Source organism: Octopus bimaculoides, unplaced genomic scaffold, assembly GCF_001194135.2.
Source record: "Octopus bimaculoides isolate UCB-OBI-ISO-001 unplaced genomic scaffold, ASM119413v2 Scaffold_230440, whole genome shotgun sequence".
NCBI classification, from domain to species: Eukaryota; Metazoa; Mollusca; class Cephalopoda; order Octopoda; family Octopodidae; genus Octopus; species Octopus bimaculoides.
This window is the reverse complement of record NW_026367515.1, coordinates 1-1,417: the sequence shown is the minus strand read 5'-3', so window position 1 is coordinate 1,417 and position 1,417 is coordinate 1. Positions and strand designations below refer to the sequence as shown.

Below are 1,417 nucleotides of genomic sequence, written 5' to 3'. Positions count from 1 at the left end.
AGCTGTGTTGTGATTCTGTGTAGAAATAAAGTTCACATCAATATTTGGAGCATTGTTGTGTTGGTTGATAACATTTATCTGAATGATTGCTATGGAACTGAGAGGAGGGATTCCATTATCTTTAGCTTTTACATACAATTTAAATGATTCTTTCTTACCAAAATTTATAGGCTTTTCAAGAAATAACTTTCCAGTACTTTCATCTAAATGAAAGTATTCTTTTATTTTATCATCTGTTTTCTGACTGAAATAGAAAGATATTTTACCATTCCTGCCAATGTCTAAATCACTGGCAGATAATGTGACTACTGGAATATTCTTTTTATGTTTATGCTCAATGGAGACATTGTAGATACTTTGAGAAAATTCTGGTTTATTATCATTTTCATCTTCCACAGATATTTTCACATTTAAAATAGATTGTTTTGGTGGCGTTCCTCCATCTTTAGCAATGACCTTAATAGCGTAACTGCTTTTCTTTTCTCTGTCTAATTTATTTTCCAGAATTATTTCTAATGTTGATAACCCATCAGCTTCTTTGGAAACACTTAATGAAAAATAGTTGCCTCCACCATTTAATTCATAATTGATTAAGCTGTTTTGATAACCTTTATCTTTGTCAATGGCATTTGGAATGGTTTTCTTCATACCTTTACCATCTCCTTCTCTGAAATGTAGAGTAATTTCTTTCTCAGGAAACTCAGGTTGGTGGTCATTGATGTCTTCTATTATGACTTTAATCTTTAAGATCTTCATAAATGTCTTGGATTTGTGAACAGCAACTTTAACGATTTCAAAACATTCTTTCTCATAACTACACACAGACTCAGCATCCAATGTCTGAACAGTGTATAGTTTCCCTGTTTTCGTCACATTGAACAACTGTTCTCCCTTTTGTTGGAGTTGACTAAATGTAATTAAATCTTTGTTCTTTAAAAAGGAGCTGTCTGATTTCTGTAAGTCAGTAGCAATGTCCCCTACATAGGTGTAGGGACTATTCTCTTCTTTAACATGGAATGTGATATCTTCACTTAGAGAACAGTGGAAGAAAGTCAGTAAAACACACAGATACAGCAACATCTCTGCTTTTGATGGTATTAAATTGTTTGTATTAAATTGCTGATCTGAAACAGAAAAATGTTTTGAAAGTGAGAAGAAGCCTTATTTTAGAAATCATAATTATTTTTAAAAAATCATTATTTAAATAGAAATAAATGTTGATTCTCTATTCTAGCAACATGCAGTTTGCAGTAGGAAGACATTCTAGAGAGGACTAATATCTCAGTATTTGCAACACTAATTCTTATCCATGCTTTGCAGTAAACCCATTCAGTGCATGCTGGAGATCACCTTTTATGGAAGTAAGTAGTACCATCATCATCATCATCATCATCGTTTAACGTCCGCTTTCCATGCT

General features: G+C 32.5%; 1 protein-coding gene across 1 annotated transcript; it reads right to left on the bottom strand.

Annotated features, from left to right (window-relative positions):
- Positions 1 to 36: 36 nt before the first annotated feature.
- LOC106867094 (protocadherin gamma-C4) lies at positions 37 to 1,124 on the bottom strand (the record flags this gene model as incomplete). The annotated part of the gene is made up of 1 exon (XM_014933480.1): positions 37 to 1,124. A coding segment is annotated over one exon (1,088 nt), but the record flags the coding sequence as incomplete, so codon positions are not given.
- Positions 1,125 to 1,417: the final 293 nt, after the last annotated feature.